This window comes from Lissotriton helveticus, chromosome 5_1 (assembly GCF_964261635.1).
Source record: "Lissotriton helveticus chromosome 5_1, aLisHel1.1, whole genome shotgun sequence".
Lineage (NCBI taxonomy): Eukaryota > Metazoa > Chordata > Amphibia > Caudata > Salamandridae > Lissotriton > Lissotriton helveticus.
In genome coordinates this window covers 1,004,656,821-1,004,680,188 of record NC_136065.1, presented here as the reverse complement: position 1 = coordinate 1,004,680,188, position 23,368 = coordinate 1,004,656,821, and the positions used below count along the sequence as shown (strand labels likewise).

Sequence of the window (23,368 nt, the reverse complement as noted above, 5' to 3'; positions counted from 1 at the left end):
GGAATCTTCATTTTCTTAATTATTAGGCAGTGCATTAAAACCCTCAGATAATATGCAGCACACACCTTTGAATCTGGCCATTCTTTCCACATTAAGTTAATGGTGATTCTCCATGCATCTGATACATAGTTATGCTTCTTTAGGCACACCATGTTGAGTCTGTGTGTTCTAAGTTGCCTGCAACCTCCCAAACATTTACTATGTGCTGCACAAAGAAAGCTGCATTACCATAGTCTAATATCACATTCACTTTTGCTCTCACCATTAATGCTCTCCGATATCCACTCCAGGAACAAAATGTGAAATCTAAGAAGGTAGTTTTGTTTCACTAGTAGACATAATTTGCAAATTAATTGGATAGTCCTTGAATAAAGAAAACACTCTAATTGGGTGACAGAGGATGTCATTTGAGGTGTCATCAGTGATGTTTATTTATGTAGAAAGATGTATAAAGCGCAAACAAAGGCACAAGCAAACTCCTGACTGAGGCATCCGAGTGTTCATTTGTGTGCTGCTTTATTATTAAGCATGCGACATCACTAAAGACATTACACATACATGGGTTGGACATGAGAGAGAATCCGCAGCCACTTAAAGGTCAAACCAAGGATCGAACTGGGGGATGCAGTTGGGGGCATTTATTACATCTTTCACCTCCCACATAGGCATGCCACCAGCTTAAGCCACTTTTTTTCTGTTGGAAAGGACAAGACGAAAAAGGAAGGTGGAGCAACGCATCTCCTACTACCCATCCACCAACCTACAATTAAATATACCATCAAAAGAAATAAACCAGGGTGACTTTTTTCTAGTCCCTTTCATTCCACTCCCACTTCTGTTACATTTATGGCAGCTCCTCTGTCTCCCAATGCTTCTCCATCCAAGAGAAGCATTGGGAGGGGAAGGAGCTGTGTGTCAGTGGGCCAGCAAGAAACAGAAGTTTCTTGTATGTTCTTAAAGCCTAAGGAAAAAAATCCAGTGTCAGACTCCTTTTGGGGTCGCTGACACACAGTTTCACACCCCCTGCTGGAAGCAATATGCTTTTTGGATTTTTTCTTAACCTCAGGAAAAAATCCAAAAAGTACCTGGCCCCTTGCTGAGGTGCAGACACACATTTGTGTATGTCCCATAGAGGAGCCCATATGCAGTTTTCTTTTGAACCCCAGAAAAAGCCCAAATGGAGCCGGCTCCTTGCTGGGATGCAGATACATCTGTTTTCACTCCAGCGAAGAGACTGGACACTCTTTAGATTTTTTTCCTAATAAAAACTCCAGACAGGGTCTCCCTCCTCACTAGGGCACAGGAAATCATGCCCAGCCCTGTGGTAATCCAGCACCTCAGGAAAGCTACAGTCGTTTCCATCACCTGAATGAGCTCTGCGTGGTATATCGTTAATAAAAACCAGTAGGCTTTTTATTAGGCAAAATTTCCTGCACAGGTGAAACATTGATTAGAATAAGGATATCCTCAAATTTCTGTGAGTGAAGTTTCCAGAATGTATGGGCAGCAGCAAAGCTCTAACCACCTAGTATACCCACATCAATTAAAAAAAAGTTCAGCACATTTGTTATATCGTTACTGACATAAACTAGTCAAATATGTGACTGTATGAAGTCACCGTAGTGTCAATGTGTTTTTTTTAACCGATTTTGACATTTGCAGTGGATTCTGGGTAATAGAATTTGTTGGGATTCATGCAAGCCACATCAAAGTGTTTTGCCTTTTGTCTCTAGTTTTCAAAAATATTTGGGGTTAGTAAGCTGCCTTGTGTGCCGGATTACACTGTCCAAACACATCTCCCATGGAATCTCCCCCATCAAAAGTATTCCCTGGTGACTAGAGCGCAGATCTCTGCTCAAATCCTTCAAAAACCAACCCATGTGTGATAACCAGTAATCATTAGACTTAAACAAAACAAATTACTATATTTTGAGAGAAAAAATCTGAATCTGTAGAATGTCTTGTTCAGCGTGTTGTTCTGGCCAGGCAATCAGAGTGAGGGCAGTCTGGCACCCAACAATAGAAATCTAATGATGTGTTGGTATCCAAAATATATGATTGTGATATGCTTCTATATGGTGCAGGGGTTATATATGAGACCAAAACAGGTACTCTAAAAAAAAGATTAGGGAAATCTTGCCTTATTTGTTAGATTAAAAGTCTAACCTCCATCTTAAATCTCCAGTTCAAACACTTACTCCAAAACTGGAAACCAGCTTTATGAACATATTAATGGGGATAGATCTTAGTTTGTTGTGGACAGTCTGTTTTTGTGAGGAGCATGCTAACAAGAGAACTCTGTCCTTGTAGGCTTGAAGGTCCCATACAAGAGAAAGTCTATGGCTGTTTACAGACATTACAACAAGCTAATGTGCTCTTGAGTAGACTGCTGCAAAATGTATAGTCTATTTGGAATCCGTCGTAACTGCTTTTAGAAAGGCAGAGGTCCCCAAGATCGATGCAGCCACACCAGCTCTGATTGTGAGGTTTTTGTCTTTTTGTGGGTGAAATGATTCATCTTTGTTGTTTGCAGAAGAATAAGGAGGGCCCAGTGGCATCCTTCTGACCAGACTCCAGTAAAACTGAAGTAAAACCTGTGATATATTTTGATTGGTCAATTCTGTAAAAGTCTGAATTATCTGACCTGAGCTTGCCTTAATGTATGCAGCTTTCAAGTTCTACCAATGGACTAACCCTCAGGAACTCATAAGAAACGTAATAAACTGTCCGACTTGCAAACAGAAGTGCGCAACCTTAGAACTGCTGATGACTTTTTGCTCGTCGCTTGGAGGATTTTGAGGGCCGTGCACGGCGCAACAACATGCGTATTATTGGGGTCCCGGAAGACTCTAGTTCACGCTCTACTGATCTTCGAGTAGAAGACCTTATCCTTAATCATCTCGCACCCAAGGGCTTGAGCAAACTCTTTGCTATTGAACGTGCACACAGGGTGCCGGGGGGTCAGGCAAAGCCCGGTTTCCCCCCCCCGTCTGATTATCGCACGAATCTTCAACTTCAGGGACCGCAACGCCATTTTGCAGGCGGCACGGACAAGCGGTCCTACGCAGTTCGAGAATGCTGCTGTGAACTTTTATCCGGACTTCTCCCAGTCGGTCCAGAAGCAACGAATGGGATTTCAAGGGGTGAAACGGAGGCTTAGAGACATGGAGTTGAAATACGCGATGTTGTTCCCGGCCCGACTGCGTGTTGAATATGATGATCGGACATTCTTTTTCATCCGGCCTGAGGAAGCAAGTGATTGGTTGGATACTTTGCCCGCTCGCCGTGCTGGCCAAGACCACACTGGTGGCGCTGAGGGGGGCCTAATTGACCAAGAATGATGATGGTGTCTGTGTCCGGAGTACTATTCACCGTGGACAGCTGTGGCTCACTGACTTCTTTGATCATTCCCTGCGTATCCTGGGAGGTAGCGGGGATGAAGGGACCCTTTCCTCCTCTGGGGTTTCTTTGTGTAGATTAGTTGTGTTTTTCCCCTTCTTTTCTTTGTTAGGGCGACAGGCACACTGCAAATTGGGGTGGCTTCCGAGTCTGTGCAGGGGTGCAGGGTGGGGGGGAGTTATGCGGGGAACATTGGGGGGAGGGGGGGAAATGTGTTGGGGTTGTTTGTTTTTTCTTTTTCAAGGCCAACGGAGTATTACTATTTCGGACATTGGTGTGGTGCTCGTTCTGAGATGGGAGTTCGTCGTGGGTCTGGATGGGGGTAGGGGATTGAGGGTTCTGTGCTGGAATGTGAATGGGTTGGGTGATCGGATAAAGAGAGGGGTGGTTATGCAGCTGTTGCGGCGCCTCTCGCCCGACGTTGTACTGTTACAAGAGACACACTTGATTGGGAATACTTGTTACGCTCTTAACAGACGGGGTTATCGTCTTGCTGCCCATTCTGGATTTACATCTAGTTCTAGAGGGGTGGGTGTATTGCTTAAGACTTCACTCCCCCTCGAGGTTGATGATGTGGTTCTCGACACCAGGGGTCGATATGTAGCACTTGCGGGGAGGTGGGAAGGAAGAACAGTTTCGTTGGTGTCGGTCTATGTTCCTCCTGGCCTACAATCCACAACATTTGCAGACTTGGGGCGGATGGTTTTGGGTCTCCCGGAGGGTGTTTTGATATTAGGTGGTGATTTTAACTCCGTTGTCCCCGGCAGAGCGGACCGCTATCCACCCAGAGACCTTACTGCTGCGCAATCCTGGTTGGGTGACTTCCTGGAGACATTGGGGCTGGTGGATTGTTGGCGGCTTATGCATCCGGACCAGACACAGTTTACTTTCCACTCGGGAGTACATGGTAGTCTTTCTAGATTGGATTATATCCTAGTTCCGGCTGCCCTGTCCCCTTCGATTGGAAAGACTAGACACCTGGCTCGGGGTATATCAGACCATTCCCCTCTCTGGTTTCATTTTAATTTGAGCACAGGCACTGAAGGGAGGGTAGCCCCGATTAACCCCTGGTATCTTCTTAACCCCAAAACCCGCACTGAATTGATTAAATCACTAGATTTGTATTTTGCTGAAAACGTGGGTTCCGTGTCCTCGCCTGTTTCATTGTGGGAAGCTTTTAAGACTGTCATCAGGGGTAGGCCTTGTCTTTGATTGGATGTGCCAAGAAATGTAAGAATGAGGCAATTGTCGGTCTCAAGACAGAAATGACTGAACTAGAGACTGCATTGGAGCGAGATGTAACTCGAGACGCATTGCATATTCTCCACCTTAAGCAGTTGGAATATCAAACTTTGGTTACTGATGCTGCCAAGATGATGAGTAGAGAACAGCAGGGACGGTTGTATGATGTGGGCGACAAAGCAGGAAAATTGATTGCCTGGCTGGATAGAAAGGAGAGAGCGATATCGTGTGGTTCCTGTGATTGACAAATTGGATGGTATGCGTGTGACAGACCCCGTTGCAATTGTTGAATGCTTTGCTGATCATTTCCGAGAGGTGTATACCTCGGTGTCTGACAGGCCCGAGGAGGATTCTCAGTCGTTAATCAAAAATATCACACTTCCTTGTTTGTCAGACTCGGATCGGGACTGTTTGGATGCCGCGCCCTCGGTGGATGAGGTAGCTCTTGCGATGCACTTTATTCGCTCCGGCAAGGCTTTGGGTCCCAATGGCCTCCCTATCGAATTGTATAAGCTACGACCTGATACGCTGGCACCTTATCTTCGAGATATGTTTTTGGCTGCGCAAGAAAATGGCTCCCTCCCTCGAGATCAGCGTCTGGCGACCATTGTGGTAATCCACAAGGAGGGCAAGCCACGGGATCGTTGCGCGTCCTACAGACCTATTTCGCTCTTAAATGCGGAGCCTAAGATTCTTGCCAAGTTACTCGCTAATCGTCTGATTACGGTGATCAGCGACCTTATTCATCCGGATCAGTCGGGCTTTATCCCTCACCGTAACACCGCATTGAATTTGCGGCGTTTGCATGGTGTTCTCGCGAGGGCCCAGACGTTGTGCGAACCGGCCATCTTGGCGTCCCTGGACGCCACAATGGCATTTGACACAATTGAATGGTCGTATCTTTGGGCTGCACTCGCCAAGTTTGGTTTTGGCGCTGGCTTTATTAGTTGGGTCAAACTCCTGTATGAAACGCCGCTGGCGCAGGTAGTGGTCAATGGTCGGGTCTCCATGCCTTTTGCTCTTGGGAGGGACACACAGCAGGGTTGTCCGTTATCCCCGCTTCTCTTTGCTCTTGCGTTGGAGCCACTTGCTGCTTGGCTACGGTGGGAGCCCTCAATGAATGGTATACGTTGGACTCTGGACTTTGAAGACCGTATCTCCTTGTACGCGGATGATATTTTATTGTACCTCACATTTCCCCACAAACCGCTTAACGTGTTGTTCAACGTGCTTAACTCCTTTGGGAAGAACTCTGGCCTGGTTATTAACTGGTCAAAATCCTATATTTATGTGCTCGCGGGTGGTGTCCCTCGTTTACCGCGGGGCTGCCCCATCCAGGTGTCACAGTCTGGTTTTAAATACTTGGGTGTGTTTATCTCGCTGGACCCGGCGGTTCTCTATGAACGCAATCTACTCCCACCACTCCAACGGTTGCGCTCGGATGTAGTGCGCTGGCATAAATTACCTTTGTCTCCTTTAGGGCGTGCGGCCCTCTTTAAAATAATGTCTTTACCGCGATTCCTATATGCACTTCAGAACAGTTTTGATGTGATCCCGTCGAAATATTTTTGGGAGATAGAGTCCTTGCAGAGGCAGTTAATATGGGGCGGACGTTCACGCATCGCCCTTCCGAAATTAACACTTCCCTGGTATGATGGCAGCATAGCGCTTCCGGATATTCAACGGTATTATTGGGCTTCCCAACTTGCTGCCATCAACCATGGGATGTATGGTCCGGCACTGAATCCAGCATTTGAAATGGATAGGTGGCTGCTCCCGGGTGGTGATTACAACAGGGCGCTCTACTCGGGATCTTCCCGTTCACGACTTTCGGGACCTACCGCTATAGCCGTGCGTGTATGGCATAGCGCGACTGCAGCTATGGGTTGGAGCAACAGATGAACCGGCGCTACTCCGCTTTATGCCTCCGCAAAACTGGGTTGTCTATGGAAGACGAAGGGGTTTGATAAATGGGACACGATCGGTATTAGTAAAGTGCGTGATCTTTGGGTTAAAGGTGGGGTGAAGACCTTTTCGGACTTAAAAGTGGAATATCAGCTGAGTGACAGGGATTTTTTTCGTTATGTTCAAATACGCCATGCCTTGCATTCTGTGTTTCCTGTGGGTAGTGACATTCCGGAATCCTCCCCCCTCGAAGACCGTATATTAGATGGTTATGTGCCGGATAGTACCATCTCATTGTTTTATAAAAAGATGATTAATGACCGATCAAGTTTGCTTGATCGCCTGCGAGACACCTGGATTGCTGATGGTATTGAACTTGATGATGAGGACTGGCAATCTGCGGTCTCCTCTCCCAGGGAGGTGGCTATTCCGGCCCGTCTCCGCTGGTCCAACTCAAGATCCTCCATCGAATCTATGTCACCGGCCCCCGTTTGATCCATATGGGTTATTTCGCTGATGGCTTATGTAGGCGTGGTTGTGGTCTCCTTGGCACCTATCTTCATATAATCTGGGAATGCCCTGAGGTGATGCGTTTTTGGAATCGTATACATGAAGTGATGAATGAAGTAACGGGTGTTGTGATGATGCCAGAAGCCCGGCAATGTCTGTTGAACTTGTGGGGCCCAAATGATTGCGGTGTGTCACAGCTTCGATGGGTGACTCTTGCTAATATGGTAGCCAAACGAGATATTGCACAATTATGGGGGTCCCAGAGGCCGCCTACAGTGACTGCTTGGAAAGAGAGTATGGACTGGTGTATGTTCAGAGAGAAAACAGTGTATATAGCAAGAGGTAGACCCAGGAAATGGGGAAAGATCTGGAACCAGTGGAACTCATACCGGGGAGATATATGTACGCCACCAGAAGTAGCGATCCCTAGTCCTTCTCAATCGCCCTGACCTGCATTCCGGCAATGCTGTGGTATATTGTGCTGTTTATATGCAATTTCGCCTTCGGCCCCCCCCCCTCATCTGTATTCGACGATTTCTTCTCCTGTTATCATATATCTCCCGTCCTCCTTGAGCACATGCCTAATGGTTGTACTTTCGTCATATTGCCTTGTTTGTTTGTTGATGTGTTTTATTTTTGTTGTTTTATATAATAAAAAGTTACAAAAAAAAAAAAAGAAATGTAATATACAAACTTACGTCCAATGCCCTCCCTTTGGGTGACAAAGATCTTAAATCCTGCTCTGAATGTTCTTCCTCAGAGGTTTGTTTTTCACTTTGGTATCCCACATCATGTATGCAAAGTTCTAAATACATTTTCTGATACAGCCTGTAGCTACACTATACTATAAGAATCTCCTTAACATTTTTTAAATTGCTGCTGTTCATAATAGACAATCCCTGCCCAGTGCAGGTGGCCCCCAGTCTGAAAGTCTGTGTCAGTATCTACCTAGCCTATTGTCAGTGCCCACCTAACCTACATTCAGTCTCCATGTCGCCGGAAAGGTAGAGTTGTTGTTTCATGCAGGACCTAGAACTGTAAATTGATAAAAAATTGCAGGGGCTCTCCGTAGTACATAGTTACTTCGTTATATTACTTAGCCCTTCAAGTAGTAATGGTTTAAATCTGTCATACAAACATTTCTCTGAGAATTTCTGATTGTAATCATGTTGGCTATGCCCATGCATTTATTTATGTAGTGTTGATCTGAAGGTCTTTTTTTCATAACTTGTTTGCTGTACTGTTGTAATAGTCAATGTTACGCTGGAACTTAGCACAACCTTGAGTAGTCAAATTAATTGTATTCATCCTCGGCCTTTTCTTGCATCTGTCTCATTGTTTCGCCAAGAAACAAAATCTTGAATTACTTCGTTTTAAATCTTAAAGGATCAATTGCATTTGTTTTGTAAATCTCTATTAATTATTTCTCCTCACTCCTCAACTCTAAACTCATCCGGCAGATCCACTTCCTGACAATGATCCCAACTGATTAAATGCAGAAACGTATTTGACAAAAAGTGCCCTCATGAAAAACAGTACTAGGCCTCCGCCAAGAGGAACAGTTCAGCCTGGACAACCCAGCTATACGGGTTAAATAGGCCTTTATTCCACTGGGCATTTACCCGGTGGGCTGTGGAGTCCTGTTTTGAAAGCCCGGGGCCACTCCTGGTGTCTGTCACTTTCATAAGCTCCCCGAAGTTAATCATAGCAGGCTCGGGGAGGCTTCAAGAGAAGGAGGGAGGGAAAGAGGAGGATGGTGGAGAGAACGTGTTCAGAGAGGGTGAAGAAAGAGAGATTGAATGGAATGACATATTGTGCAAGAAAACGAAAGCAGAGGGCTGATTTCAGTGTTTTAGTATTGCAGCATTTCGTTACCCCAGTCCGGCCCTGCAGGCTCTGCCCCTCTAAATGGGCAAACATTGAACCCCAGATTTATTTCAAGCTATTTTGGGTGTCTTCAGCGTGGTGCAGCTTGATTTCTATGCTCCAGAGAGAATGATTCCTACATCGGGACATACCTGTGTAGTTATAATAGCTTTCCTGCCAGAGTGGGTGGTTTTGGAACTTAAAAAAGGACAACTGATTGAGAGATGGTTTGTTTTAGCTGATTGTTCAAGAATAGAGTGCTGATTTAACGAAGGATATTCATTATATTGAATGGCATGTTTGCTTATTGATGAGGCTTTATTAGAGAGCAAACATTACTACACTAATGAGAAGAAAGTCAAACTGAAAAGATCTACATTGGTTGAAAACTACAGTGATCATGATTTATGAGCTCGTGTTACAAAGGAACTGGTCTGCCTATGTGCTAAGTGGCACTGGTGTAACATAATGCATGTTGGAGTTATGTATTTTTATAACACATGCATAGTTTGGTTTATATGATATGGAATGGTTTTTCAAACCATTTGCTCACCATACTGTACTGTTTAGTATTTAGTCTTTCAAAGCAGAAGATGTTATTCTGGAATGTTAGTCAACTAGGCAGGGTGCTTAGTAGACAAAATTGAGCAGCTGGTTGAATCAAATAGTTTGTGTTTACTTTTCAGTGTTTTCTTGAAAGGTGTGCTGTTTGTGTGAAATAATCAATGTTCGTTAATTGGTGATTACAATCCTTAATGGAAAAAAGGAAGTTCATCTGTAAATAGGAAATCAACGTCAAACGAAAAACTATAATTAATAGCAATAATCTATTTCCTATCCATTATGGAACTATTTGACTGAAATCACATAAATTATCTCAGTATGAGAGTTGAAGCCCCTGTTATAGGCGGAACAATAAATATTAAAACAGTTGTGATGCTGTCATATATTTATGAATAGATTCAACCAAAGCCAAACGCCTTCTTTTTCTAATTAATCATGTGAAGTGTTATGGTTTCTAAACTTTTTTGAGAGGTGCTGTGTATCGGCTATTATTCGAAACTAAGTGTTTTTGTACCTTGGCCAACGGTCATGATATTCTGAGAACATCTCTGTATCGCTCTATGATTGAAATGGTATATATGTGTGCTGGAAACACACAAACACTGATGATGCATTGTGCCGTCTAGAATGCTGCAGTTGCTTCTGGTGTCGTCGCCCCTGGTAACAGGCACAACCTCTTGTTTCTTCTGTTGTTTCACTCCGACCCCAAGCCTTAAAATGTATGTTCTGTTACTGGTGTTTGAAAGTGTTGTGCTACAATAAAACTCATGTATGAACAGCGCAACAAAGACTTGGTTTAATATTGTGTGTGTAACAAGACCTACATAGGAAACATTGTACACACATTACTTTAGTTTTCCCATCAAATTTCTCAATACACTGCAACAAAACTTACGTTTTGACTGCTCTGCAAAAAAGTGAAACTTTGGGAGGGATATAAAGTATCATAGTTGCGATGGTGCCGATATTTTATTATTTTTATTTCGTCTATTGTTTCATGCTCAGCTGGTAGAACTGATCAATTCCATTCCTGTAATTTGATTCTCACAGCAAACTCTTCACGGATTTCATCCTACATGTTCCAGTGGGCCAACTGATGCGACAGAAGCTCCACTGCTTAATCGAAATAGTGCACAGCGACCTCTTCACACAGCATGGTAAGCAAAACCCTCCGAGTCATTAAATTGTCACATTATTCATTGTCTGCTAACGTCTGTGCACTGCACCCACCGCACACATACTGAAGGTTGTAACCAATTAAAGCTGTTCTATTACAAGGACAAGAAGATTTAGCTTGTGCAAGGGACCTTTAATTGAGGTTTGGTGTTGGTAATAGATCATTGAAAAAATAAGGCCAGCATCGACTGTAGTAGTGTAATTTAAAAATCATCCAAAAGAAGTGATTTTGTGCAGTAATGTGAGCTAGGAAGCAGGCATAACAAAGCAGTCTGTGCAGAAGAACACAACTAAACACTATTAAACAATATTAGGACGTTACATTACATTTACAAAAGTCAGATCTTGCGTAAACGATGAATGTACAAAATCAGGCAATCTGGCTAATAACGGAAATCAAAGAAGATGATTCAATTTCAGAAACAAGACAATGTTTTAACAGGTTTTCAGTGGAGATATGAGTCCAGTCAGGTCTGATACAAATAAGGTCAGGGGCCAAACAATGTCTTAGTAGCTTGCATCTGGTATTGCTAAATGTCGTGGTTGCATATACCAAGGCTGTCTACTTTTGATGGCACCTCATCCATCTTTCTTGCATCAGATATGCATCCTTTCTCTTCTCACTCTTTCAGATTTTTTTCATCCTCACATCCCCTTTTTGTCATTGTTTTCCTATTTTTGTCTTCCACCTCTAAAACTCCAAATTTAATGATGAAATGTAATTGGATCTTGGTATGCTGTAGATGGCCTGTTTTTCATTTTACCTAGTAAAAAGCAAGCCTTCTCGTTAGCTCCATTCTTAGAGGCTAAGAATATCATATACAAGCGAGCGTTTTTGACCATTTTGAGACTTCCCAACTAATTAGTGATCTCATGAATAGACTGTGTGGAGATGTAGTAGTTGTGTGGAGCCCATAACTGTTGCCATAAAGAGTTTCCTGGGACCAGTTTGGAAAAACATATTTGGGGAATGACAAAATACTTTACTTAATCCATTCCAGCTACGTTTGTGAGGTGTTTTGCCTTTTTCTCGGTAAAAAATGATTTTTTGTGGGTTGCGGAAGAACAAGAGGTGCACATAGGGATGTCCCATCGGCGTACCGGCTGTAAGCCTTGTGACTCCTGTCACAAATTGATGTCGGTCACGGACCCACACCTCGTGTGCCTCTGGAGCGCGACAACGACCTGAAATCATGCTCCGACTGTTGGGCCATGAGCCCGAAGTCTTTGCGGGAGCAGTCCTGAAAGTTTCTGGTGGCCCGGCAGTTGGCTCCACGCCACTCGAGGTCCCCATCAAGAGGGAGGTCGTAGGACCAGTCGCGGAGTCACCACCACCATTCATCGTCGAAAGCTTTGGGTAAGTCAGCTGACGCGACGCGGGATATAGAAGGTCTTCGGCCTTCAGCTCTGCCCGCGGAGCCAGCTGGGATGACTCCGAGCTTCCCCAGCTTTGTGCATTTTAAGAACCACTCCCCTCCATCTTTGGGCAGCCGGTCTCCGCTGGCGCGCCTTCGGGCCCCGCGGACTCGGCTAGGGGCTCTAGGCCTTTGATGCCGGTGGCTCCGGTGCCGACGGGGCCCCAGCGATCCAGGCCTGAATCCACTGGCTACAATTCCTTAGACAACACCTCAGCCGCTGGTTGTGTCCCTGGCCGGTCTCCCCCTCGACATGGACACGGAGTCAGACCTTTGTTCATCCCTGGCGTTCCTTTTTGCCCTGTGTGGCACCCGGGAGAGGATGAGGAGGGCTGGGAGGGGTCTGTTGACGCTTTGGCAGGCCAGCTAGAGGAGCCAGGCTGCAGAGAGGAGTTGGGTGAAGCCAGTGGTCTTGATACATCCCAGACCCTGGTATGCTTTCTCCCCCTACCGTGGCCACGGAGGAGGAAGCCACCTATGGTGTGTTGTTGCATAGGGCGGCTGAGGCCTTGGGCATTGAGCTTCCTACAGTGGCAGTCAGGACTAACCTGACTGAGGGGCTTCAGCCGGCAGTAGCCTCTTCGGAGCCCCTGCTGCCTTTCAATGAAGCCCTCACGGACATCCTACTCGGCACTTGGTCCAAGCCCAGCACAGGGGCTCCTGTGCTGGGCTTGGACCACCCGATGCCACCGCCCTGCTCCGGGCAACCCACATTTCTTCTCCCAACACCCTTCCCCTGAGAGCTTGGTGGTCCTAGCCTCAACCGATGCGTTCCCTACTGCTCCTCCAGATAGGGAATCCAAGAAGCTGGGCCATCTTGGGAAGAAGATGTTTTCTTCTGCCAGCTTTGGACTGCGGTCAGTGAACACATCATGTCTCTTGGGCCATTATTTCCACTCCGTGTGGGACACGGTTGCGCAGGTGCTGCCACAGTGCCCGGAGGAGTCCCAGACTGTACTCTCCCGTGCGCTTGTCCAGGTTTGAGAGTCGCTGTGGGCTGGACACCGCCGACTCGCTGGGTGGGACGATTTCTATGTCTGTAGCCTTGAGACGTTACCTCTGGCTGAGGTCCACTGGCTTCTCCGGGGATGTCCAATCAACCCTTTGGAGATGCGCTTTGATAGCCGTCGCCTGTTTGGCGAAAAGGCAGACAACTCGCTCAAGCACTTCAAGGACTCTAGGTCTACGTCCTGATCCTTGGGCTTCGCTACCATCTCGCGCCCTGTGCAGTCTGCCTGTCACCCCTTTTGTGGCTACGGAAGGGGTGCCCCACCACCTTCTACCCAGGGCCACAGGCTGGGGCAAGCTGCTCAGCCTCTGTGCGGTTGGGGACGTGGGACCCAGCGCCGTATATCTGGGGGCCAGCAGGCGGGTCAGTCCACCAATGCCCACTCTGCAGCAGCCTTCAAACCTTCCTAGTCCGACCTTTCAGGGCCATCAATTGCCAGTGGGCTGCAGGGTCCGCCATCACCGTCACCACTGGCACAACATCATGTCAGACAGGTGGGTTTTACAGATAGTCCGAAGGGGCTACTCCCTCCCATTTGAGACTACCCCTCTATCCATGCCACCAACATTCCATCACATGTCAGAGGATTACTTGGCCCTTCTCTGTCCAGAAGTTGCAGCTCTTGTGGCCAGGGAGCTATCAAGCACGTCCCTGTCCCAGCAGTAGGTTGCGGTTGCTACTTCCACTACTTTCTGGTACCCAAGAAGGGCAAAGGCCTGCATCCTATCTTAGACCTCAGGGACGATAACCGCTTCCTCCAGGAGAAGTTATAAATGTTGATATTGGCTCATGTCCTGTCTGCCCTCGACCCTGGAAACAGGATGGTAGCGTTGGACTTGCAGGACGCGTATTTTCACATCCCCGTCTTGCCTGCCCACCAGCGTTATAAGGTTCATGGTAGGCCACAAGCATTTTCAGTTTACCATGTTATGTTATGTAAACTGTTCTTATAAAGCGCATGGCTGCCCCAGCAACGGGGTATCCCAGCGCTAGGGCTATCAGGCGCAGACAGGGAATTGAATTAAACTATAGATTGGAGAAAAGCCACATCTTGATCATGTTCCTGAAGGCCCAATGATCATGCGTGCCGCGAGCAACAAGAGGAATACAATTCCAGAGGGCAGGTGCCGTAGCTTTAAACGTGCATCCCCAGCTCTTGTCCTGCGCACTCTTGGGACACAGGCCAGATGGAGGTCCGCAGGGCTCGAGCCGGAACATACATTGATCACAATTTGTTCAGTATTTGTGGCTCTATGCCATGCAGGACCTTGAGAGTCAGACATAGCGTCTTGAAGGTCTGAGGTATGCCAGTGCTTAGGTAGTGCAAAGAGCATCCAGGCCACCACATTCTGGGCCTGTTGAAGTCTTTTGGTCAGAGCTTTATTTACACTGAGAAAGGACGCGAACCATTCCAGGGCTTTAACCTTGACCCCGATCTCCTCTAACCGATGTAACAGAATCCTGTGGGAAACATTGTGGGAGGCCATGCTCAGGTCTAGGAAGATCAGTGCCGAGGTTCTGCCTTCATCCACAGCGGACCGTAACTGCTCTGTAACTGCAAGTAATGCAGATTCCGTACTATGTCTAGGCCGGAAACGGTTTTGTGACCTGCCTAAGACATAGTTTGCTTCCAAATACAGAGTTAGGGTAGTGTTGACATGGGATTCCATGTCGAGGTATGGGAGCAGGGATATTGGGGGGAAATACTCTGGTAGAGATGCATCCAATGTTGTTGTTTTTTTTTTAGATATCTTTTTATTAAACATAAACATTGACCGTCGGCAGAGCGGCATACACTTACATGGTATCGAATCATAAGGCGCGTACATTTAGATATCATAAATAGGAGGGACACATATCGAGCACAAGAATGTGCTTCAAGGAGACAAAGGTTCATCCTCCAAGGGGACCACAGGGGCAGCACATCTATCACCCTGGTAGGTATTCCACTTGCACTATACAGAAGACCACTTCTTAGGACAGCCCTGTACCACGTAGACTGTCTTCTTCCTGAACATACACCAATCTAAGTTCTTTTTCCAGATGTCCAGAGTCGGTAAAGTTCCCTCCCCCCACATTTGCGCTATATCACGTTTTGCTACCATTGCACCCAGAGTAGCCCAGAGCCTCTCCATACCAGTCAGGTCAGTGGGTTCCCAAACATTAAGGAGACACCTTTTAACCTCCGGGCGTTTATCTTTGTGCAGTACCTCCCACATGACCTCGTGTAACCCAGCCAGTATGCCTGGATCTGTTCACACTCCCAAAGTATGTGTAGGAATGTGCCCACTTGACCACAGTATCTTCTACATTCTCCCCCTCCTCATATGAACCAGCTGGGGCCCAGTGACGTTTGTTGCAGTATTTTAAGTTGAACCAGACCTCTCGGGGAGAGGCCACCGACTCTCACCACTCCTCGTCTTCAAGCTCAAGGCCATCTCTTTCCCAACACTCACGTAGTCGTTCAAGGAGATCCGGGGTATTACTAATCCATTTTTTGTAGGTTAGAGAAATTGCTTTTTGTGGGAGGTACCCATCGAGTAACCTGTCTTCTAGCCGTGAAGAATCAGCAGGGGAGGAACCTTCCTGCAGGGTTGCTACAAGAGAATGACGGATCTGCAGATAACCGAAAAACTTCGAGTCGGAGAGCTCGTATTGTTATTGGAGAGTGTCAAACTTGATCATCTCACCTTTCACCCAGAGGTCTCCTATCTGGGAGATGTAGATGAGGTCCCATTTGTCAAATCCCTCTGAGGAACGCAGGTTGCACAGTTGTTCCGAGTCCCATAAGGGAGTTTCCAGTGTGAGCTTCCGTTCCCAACCTAAACTTTTATTAGCTGCATGCCAAGCCTGGACAGAGTGTTTGGTCGGACCCGTTAAAGGGAATTTCATGGGGTTCGAATACAGGGCCCTGTAATAGTCCCCGCCAGGCAGCAGCCATCTATCCATTCTAAATCCTGGATCATCTGGTCTTTAATAGGTGCCCTGATTAATGGCGGCAAGGTGGGAAGCCCAATAGTATTTCCTAATGTCAGGAAGACTTATGCCGCCCTCATACCAGTTTAGGACCAATTTATTGTGGGCTATTCGGGGTCTCCCATCCCATAGCAACTCCCTCTGCAAGCCCTCCATTCCCCTAAAATATCTCGCAGGGACCAGAACGGAGTCATTTTGCAGGGCGTATAAGAAACTGGGCAATGACATAATTTTGAATAGAGCTGCTCTGCCCAGCAGTGAGAGTGGGAGTGTCTTCCAACTGGCGATATCTCGCCGTAGCCTCTGCAGGGGCGGGAGCAGATTTCTCTCATAACGGAGCTTAGAGTCTGCGGTGGCAAAGATCCCAAGGTAGCGAAAGCCTTCCCTCACCGTTTGCATTGGGCAATCCCTAGAGCAGGAGAATCGCCTCCTAGTATATATATGAGAGACTTGCTCCAGTTAATCGAGTAGCCAGAGTATTTGCCAAACTTCGTGAAAATGTCTAGTACACATCTTAGAGACATTTTGGGGGAGGCTAGGTAAAGGAGCATATCCTCTGCATAGAGCGAGTTGCGATTCTCCCAGTCCGCCGACCACCGCAGCCCCCGTATCACCGGGTCCCTACGGATCGAGGCCTCCCGTGTGTCCAGGAAGAGGGCAAATACCAGGGGCGACAGCAGACACTCCTGACGGGTACCACGACTCAGTTCGAATGAGGCAGATCAATCATTGTTGACCACCATTTGCGCCTATTCAATGTTGGATTTTTGAGCAGAGGAATATCTTTGGCATGTTTCCATGACTTAGGAATCACCGCAGCTGATAGGGACCTATTGATCAGCTCCAGACCCTCCAACAGGAGGCAACCACGGAATTTCCTGAATAGGTCTGGTTTAACAGGGTCATCAGGGGAGCCTGATGTTACCTTGGCCGACATAGCCTCCAGGTCTTTTAGGGACATGGGTGGAAGGTCCTGGAGGAAATGAGGTGTAGCGACCCAAGGGGAGTTTTCCTGCAGTTCGGGGACAACCTTCCCTGAACAGAATGTATTATAAATACGTTCCACCTTACTGATAACATTTTTTTGCAAGTGTCTCGCATTGAAGGTTACAAGGTATGGTGCTGTTGGCAGCAGACGGGGGGTTTATAATTTCTTTCATGAGAACAAAAATGGTTTTAGTTGGGTTGCTACTCGTGGTAATCATATTAGCGTAGAACATTGCCCTGGTCTTCCTGGTCAATTTATGGTATACTTTGACTGCGTTCCTGTACATAGTTTTTACTGTGGGATAATATGAGCTTCTCCAAACCTGTTCTTAGATTTTACATTTTTCCATTTCTGCAGTCAAAAACTCATCATACCATGTGTGGGTTAAAGTGCATTTGCCATTGGTAATTTTTGCTGGATTGCAACAGTCTAATGCTTTATTAACCCATCCCCTGAAAACAGCGTCAGCTGCTTCTAAATCTGTAGTCCATTCTGGGCGGTGCGAGCTTAGGATATCTATGAAGGTGGTTGGGTCTAGCTTGTGCCACGGCCACTTTATTATGGGTGGACGGGGGATTGCAAGGGAGGACCATCTATGCACAGCCGGAGTGAGATGAGAGAAGGACGGGGGGGGTTGGCCTCCATCACCTGTAGATTAGTAAATACTAGGTCAAGAAGGTGGCCTTCTCACCCAGGAAGTTGTTAATCTCCTGGGACTCTTGGCATTCCAGGTGTAGATTAAGATCCCCAATGACACTAAAATTAGCTGTTTCTAGTGTCAGTGTGGATGTAGTATTAGCTAGGGCCTCTTGAAAGGCTTTCGAGGGGCCCGGTGGGTGGTAAATAAGCAACACAAAACTACAGAGTGGAGAAGGGCCCGAGGGGAAATATTTTATAGACCTACCAGCATCTTGTTCCCCAACTAAACATACTGAACACACGGAAGATGCCACAGGTCTTTACACGATCCAGAAATACTAAGGAACCTACAAAGTATTCCACAGTAGGAACTGGAGTGACAGGAAAGTGGAGAGATACAAAGGGTGGAAAAATACCCATCAGCCCACTCAATAGTGGAACTTCGTCATTTGGGATTTCATGCTTGAAAAAATTGGTGTCCAAAAAGCACTTCCTCAAGTAGATATTGAGGCTAGCCTAGGACCCAATGGTTGAACCTTCAACCAGAATAAATGACAGAGTATGAGGCCGATAGGGCTTAGTTGCAGTGCTCAAAGAAATTATATAAGAATCAGTTGTCAAGAGGACTAACCTGCACTCCAGTAGTCTGTGGGGGCGATCTAGTGGGGGTCTTCAGAAGATATGTTCCCAACTCCCAATCACCCCTGCACCCAGAATACTCTGAGTCCAAGAACGAAAGGGAAAGGGGAAGTGGATAACATACAAGAGAGACTGCCACACCCTGGTGCCTTCTAGGATTACGATGTGTCGAGGACACCTGCAAAAGTAACAAAACATTAATACGTTCCCTCAAGACTTGGAATTCACAATTCACAGTTCACATTTTGAAGAACTTATTCTCTTCGATGACATCACTGTTGTCTAGAAATACCTGATAAGAGTGTGGATTGCGCTGCTCTCTTTAGATGACTCAATTGTAGGTAGATGATGATAAGACTTTTTTCCAGAAGAAGCTTGGACCCTTGATGTGAGTAAGGATATAACCTATATGCGCATATATTATAACCCCTAAACACTTCTCCGACTAGATGCAGTTCAAGGAGGAAGTAGGTCCACAGGATAGAGAATTGATGCTTCCTACTGGAATTCCGCTATATTTGACTTTCAAGTCTATTGTAGTATTGAAGACTGCACTGCATGCCTTTAACCCAACAGTGTCTCTCTAATGACTCTTGACTCTGGAGTTCATGATAAGATGCCGCTAAGAATGTTTAAAAGGTCATGGCAGCTTAAGCAGAGATGCTGCGAATAAACTGAAATGTCTTACAAGGCAGCTTAAGCAGTGATGCTGCGTAGAAACTGAAAAAAGGCTTGAGTTCAAACCGGAACCTTTCTCATTGCGAGTAATTTCAATATAAGCCTCTAGTCTCTAGCGCTAATGTTATCTCGAGGTAGCGCTTGATGTATTCCGCCCAGGGAACCAGACTGGAAGAGAATCCGCTACAAAATGTCAAGCGGCTTACCTCTTTACTGACGAAGGTCCAAAACTGAATGACAGCGACTCGTAACTAACACCTTACTGGGAACGAGGAACTGTCAGTGTCTTTCTTCCCAGCTGATGAACTCTCACCATAAACGACAACCAGAATGAGAATCCCAAGAGACTCTCCGAAATGCTGCCGCTTGACTCAGAATGACGGTTGAAGTGCGCAGAGCTCAGAAAGAACGCGCACGAAATGGCCGCTTGAGATAAAAAAGGCTAGAACGCTAACCTTGTGCTAGAGCGGCACAAAGCTGACTTGACCAGTCCCCTATACCGTTTCTGTACCAAGGAGTTTCTGCAACCACAGGAACGGTAAAACCAGGGAAACTTCTTGAATTTGAACCCTGGCAATGAAGAACAGCATGTTGACACCAGGGCGGGCTTGACAGTACCCCCCACCAAAACCCCCCTTCCAGGTTTCACTGGGAAAGTCTTGTGGAATGCTGCCACTAATCTGGGGGCATGAACGTTACAGCTTGGCTCCCACGATCTTTCCTCAGGACCATAACCTTTCCAGTCCACTAAGTAAAACAATTTACCCCTCTTCAGCTTGGAATCTAGAATTCTTTTAACCTCAAACTCTTCAGAAGACTGGATTGATATTAGTACTGGAGGGGCCTCCCGCCTTAAATGAGGTGGACTTTTCTTGACCAAGGAAACATGAAAAGTGGGATGGATCTTCATACTACTAGGGAGAGAAACTCTTACACTAACAGGGTTTATCATCCTGTCCACCGGAAAAGGGCCCACAAACCTAGGTTGGAACTTCTTATTTCCCCCAAGTCTCATGTGTTTTGTGGAAATCCAGACCAAATCTCCCGATTTTAACTGAGGATTGACCCTTCTTTTACGATCAGCTGACCTCTTATAATTAGCCTTAGCCTTAGAAAGGTTAGAAAAGGCCAACTGATAAGATCGTTGTAAATTAGAAAGAACCTCTTGAGCAGCCGGAACCTCTACATCGACCTTACCTACTCTCATATTAGGATGCCTCCCAGAATTTAAAAAGAACGGGGAGAAACCTGTAGCAGAATGAACTGAATTATTGTAAGCAAATTCCGCAGTACTAAGTAAGGAAGGCCAATCGCCTTCCCGATCCATTAGGTACAAACGGAGATATTGCTCTAAATCTTGATTTACCCGCTCGGTCTGTCCATCTGTCTCTGGATGGAAACTAGTAGACAGACGAGAGTCCACCCCCATTCCCCTTAGAAAAGATCTCCAAAACCTGGACACAAATTGCGGTCCACGATCCGAGATCACTACTTTTGGAATACCATGTAACCTGACCACATGTTGGACAAATAATTCCGCTAACTGAGGAGCAGTCGGTAGGGATTTTAGTGGAATGAAATGGCTCATTTTTGAAAACTGATCCACCACCACCCAAATGGTTGTACTCCCTTGACTGGAGGGTAGATCAACGATAAAATCCATGGAGATGGTATGCCAGGGAGATGGGGCCACAGGTATAGGTTGAAGTAAACCTTGTGGGAGTTGTCTCATAACTTTTCCTTTGACACATTGCTCACAAGTGGCTATGAACTGTTTTATCTGAGCTTCCATGCCCGGCCAGAAGAATTCTCTCTTGATCAAATCCAAGGTCTTTGCAACTCCTTTGTGGCCTGCTAATAGATGGTCATGAAACTGCTGAATTATCTTCTCTCGAAGATCTTCACTGGGAACAAACACCTTTCCAGACTGATAAGGTTTTCCATCCTTGATTACTCGATCCGGACCCTCTGTAACCCAATTTTCAAACTTCTTTTGGGAAAAATCTACACGAATTTTATCTCCCAATTCATCTTCCACAGAGGTTGCCACAATCTTTTCTGTAGGAATAACAAAACTCTTCGTCTGATGCTCAGCTTCGCTACCAAACTCCAATCGAGACAAGGCATCTGCCTTTGCATTTGCTGCTCCGGGCTTATATGTCAGAACAAAATCATAGTCTGCAAAGAAAAGAGACCACCTCAATTGCCGAGGAGTTAAAGTTCGAGCGGACTTCAGAAACTGAAGATTTCTGTGATCAGTGAAAACTGTAATGGGATGCCTGGCTCCCAAAAGATAATGCCGCCAAACCTGAAAGGTGTCCTTAACTGCTAATAACTCTTTATCAGCAATAGAGTAGTTAATCTCTGCCGGGGTGAGTTTACGTGAATGATAGGCAACCGGATGAAGCTGACCGGTGTTCTTATTCCGCTGAGATAAAATTCCTCCAATAGCTAAATTCGACGCATCCGCCTCCACAAAGAAAGGTACATTCAAGTCTGGGTGCTGAAGGATGGGTGCAGTGGTGAATGCCTCTTTCAAAGATTGAAAAGCCTCTTCCGTTGCCGATTCCCACACAAATTTTTCGTTCTTCCGCAACAATTTAGTTATGGGACTCACTTTACTTGAAAAATTATGAATGAATCGCCTGTAGAAATTTGCAAATCCAAGGAAACTTTGTATTTCCTTGACTGATCGAGGCGCTGGCCAACTCCTTATGGCTTGTAATTTGGTATCATCCATAGACACCCCCTCAGGAGACAGAATAAAACCCAGAAACTCTACTTTGGACGAATGGAAAACACACTTTTCTAACTTTACAAATAACTGATGCTCAAGTAGTCTTTCAAGAATGGCTCGTACATGACTCACATGCTCTTCTCGACTGTTTGAGAATATTAAGATGTCGTCAATGTAAACAACTGCAAAACGATCCAGATATTCACGAAGAATGTCGTTTACAAAGTGCTGGAACGCGGCTGGAGCATTACAAAGCCCAAAAGGCATCACCTGATACTCAAATAATCCCAGCCGGGTGCGAAACGCAGTCTTCCATTCATCTCCTTCGGCCATGCGAACCAAATGGTACGCTCCTCTGAGATCTAATTTTGTAAAAATGTGTGCTTCCTTAACCTGATCCAAAAGCTCAGAAATGAGAGGCAAAGGATATCGATTCTTTTTAGTGACCAAATTGAGCGCTCTATAATCAATACATGTTCGCAAAGATCCATCCTTCTTTGGAATAAAAAAGAGAGGAGACGACACTGGAGACTGGGATGGTCGTATAAATCCATTGGCTAAATATTGTTCGATGTATTCCTTGAGATGCACATTTTCTGGTTCTGAAAGGGCATAAATACGACTGCACGGGAGTGCCGCTCCTGGCTCCAATTCAATGCGACAATCGTAAACTCGATGAGGAGGTAACTTCTGCGCCTCCTGTTCATTGAACACCTCCTTCAAGTCTAGGTATTCCTCTGGAATCTCCGGAATTTCCAAGGAACAAATGATTTGCACTTGATCTGCGAAACTAGATGACATGGACTGATGAAGATCCGTCGGGAGAGATGTTTGACAGTGTTCTTGGCAATATTCTGATGACATATCCAGCGTGCGCTTGGCCCAATCAATTTTTGGATTATGTTCAGTGAGCCAAGGCAAACCGAGAATTAATTGAAACTGTGGAGCGTCAATTAAATTGAATCGGACCAAACTCCTGTGGTTCCCAGGACCAAACACCGTGATGATCTCTGTATCCGCTACAATGGGTCCCGAAGACAGATTTGTGCCATCCACTGCTCGAACGGGCTCTGGCCTTAATTTCTTTTCAAATCGGATACCCAGAGATTTAGCAAATTGGATGTCACAGAAATTTCCAGTAGCTCCCGAATCTATCATAATTGATATATTTAGGTGAACTGCTTCTCCAAACTGGATTCTACTGGACAAAATGAGATGAGGAGCGGAACATTGTAAAGTGTTGGCCAAAGACTGCAATTTTGGAGTTGACTCTTGCTTCGCTTCCACCAGTGCAACTCCGTCTACTGGTGGAGCCGATCTTTTACCATCGTAGACATCTTAGGCCTCTTAGTACATTCTCGAACAAAATGGCCCGATTGACCACAATACATGCACAGTTTGCCTGCTCGACGCTTCTCTCGTTCTTCCTTGCTGAGAGGACCCCGTACTGATCCAATTTGCATAGGTTCCTCAGCCTGATTACCATCATGACTCTTATTGACTTCGATCCGAGCTCGATCCAACCTTGGCGGAACCGACCTGAAATCCTTGCGTCTTTCAGACCGCCTCTCCGACTGTCGCTGATCAATATGCAACACTAAATCAATTAACTCTGACAAATCCGT

At 46.0% G+C, this 23,368-nt stretch overlaps 1 protein-coding gene across 1 annotated transcript in view; it reads left to right on the top strand.

Moving 5' to 3' along the window:
- DOCK1 (dedicator of cytokinesis 1) overlaps positions 1 to 23,368 on the top strand; it is a 1,311,419-nt gene that overhangs the window by 475,151 nt on the left and 812,900 nt on the right. The window contains exon 25 of the mRNA XM_078643512.1: positions 10,537 to 10,643. Within this exon, the coding sequence (XP_078499638.1) occupies positions 10,537 to 10,643 (107 nt within the window). The remainder of the gene's footprint in view (positions 1 to 10,536; positions 10,644 to 23,368) is intronic.